At 36.2% G+C, this 1,520-nt stretch overlaps 1 protein-coding gene across 1 annotated transcript; it reads left to right on the top strand.

Moving 5' to 3' along the window:
- The first annotated feature begins 430 nt into the window (after positions 1 to 430).
- Positions 431 to 1,291, top strand: LOC108560367 (uncharacterized protein DDB_G0271670-like). The gene has a single exon (XM_017917884.1). The coding sequence runs from the start codon at positions 431 to 433 to the stop codon at positions 1,289 to 1,291; it is 861 nt and encodes a 286-aa protein (XP_017773373.1).
- Positions 1,292 to 1,520: the final 229 nt, after the last annotated feature.

Raw genomic sequence — 1,520 nt, 5'->3', positions numbered from 1 at the left:
TTTATTTTATTTGAAATCTCCTGAAAACTTTTGAAAAACATTATTTATTAATTGAATGTTAATATAAACAATAAGTTTATTATTATTTGTTTAACAAGCAAAACTAGTTTTGTTACTTTTGACAATAATTAAGAAAGTACTTCTTTATACAATTATTTAAAGAATAAATCCTTAACAATAATTTTGTATTATAATTGAATACGGAAGATGTTAATTATTATACTTAAAAGTTTATAATAATGTTAATTATTATTATTTTTTTTACCAGCAGTGTTAGAAAGTAGTAATAGTACCAGTAGTAGCTGCTTGGAACTCTTCGTTTGGCGCGCTTTTTCAAAATTTGTAAGGCAGTAGCAGGTAGTTTGTAGTGCAATAAAACTGTCATTGTGAAATTTTCGAGTATAAAAGATTCATTTAACAGTTGTTCATCATGTCGAACACATCATCTAGCAGTTCAAGTAGCAGCAGCAGCTCTTCTTCGAGCAGAAGCTCTTCATCGAGCAGAAGCTCATCTTCAGGCAGTAGCTCGTCTTCGAGCAGTAGTTCATCGGCGAGCTCGAGGGAAGCATCCGTCGAACGCACTCAAATCGCGGCTTCGACTCCGGCTCCGACTCCGGTTTCGGCTCCGGCTCATTTCAAGCCGGAAGAGTTAGAGTCCAGGCTTTTAAGTCTGCAATATAATATGAACAGCAACTCTTCAAGCTTCAGGTGCAGTCGATTGAGTGACTCTTCTTCCGATGAATCAGATTCGGAGTCAATCAGTCAACAGTCGACTGCGTTGGCCAACAAGTCGAAAAATATTGAAGTTTCTTTGCCTCCTCAAATTCCCAGTGGTTACAGGGCAAATAAAGTGCAGTCTACGAAACCAGCCTCGTCGTGCGAAAGTGCTAAAAGTAGTAGCAGCAGCAGCACTGAAGAAAATAAACCTCCAGTGCTTAGTGGTATATGGGTGAACCCAGAGGTAAGGAAGCGAGGAAGACCTCGAAAAGTTCCAACCGGCACACAGAAGAATTGCACGATTACACCACCACAGCCTCCACAGCCACAGCGTCCTCCTCTAAGTAGGCAGGCAGAAATAAAAGCGATGCTCATGGAAGGAATGTATGAAAATCTTAACCAGCCGAAACCCAAACAATCGAAAGTGCCGATTCAGAACTCTTCTTCCAGTTCGAAAGTGATACGACCGAGATCATCGATGCCTCCTGCTCAGGTTGCATCAAAACCGAGACCGCTGAAAATGAAACCCGAGCTTCCTGATACAATATTATCCACTTCAAAAATTGATATTTAATAAATTATTTAAAAAATGTAATATTTCATACAAAGTTAAAATAAAAAAAACGTTAATAATTATATAAGAAAAAAGACCTCAGATTGTTTAAATTGTAACTTTTTTGTTAAAGATATATTTACTTCTTTCTTAATTATCGTCAAAAATAACAACTGGAGGAAACAAGCAAAACAAAACATTAATGAAATAAATGTTTATATCAATTTTTGAAAAAAATGTTTTAATATAT

This window comes from Nicrophorus vespilloides, unplaced genomic scaffold (assembly GCF_001412225.1).
Source record: "Nicrophorus vespilloides isolate i.1.1-1 unplaced genomic scaffold, Nicve_v1.0, whole genome shotgun sequence".
Lineage (NCBI taxonomy): Eukaryota > Metazoa > Arthropoda > Insecta > Coleoptera > Silphidae > Nicrophorus > Nicrophorus vespilloides.
This window is presented reverse-complemented; position numbering and strand designations above follow the sequence as displayed.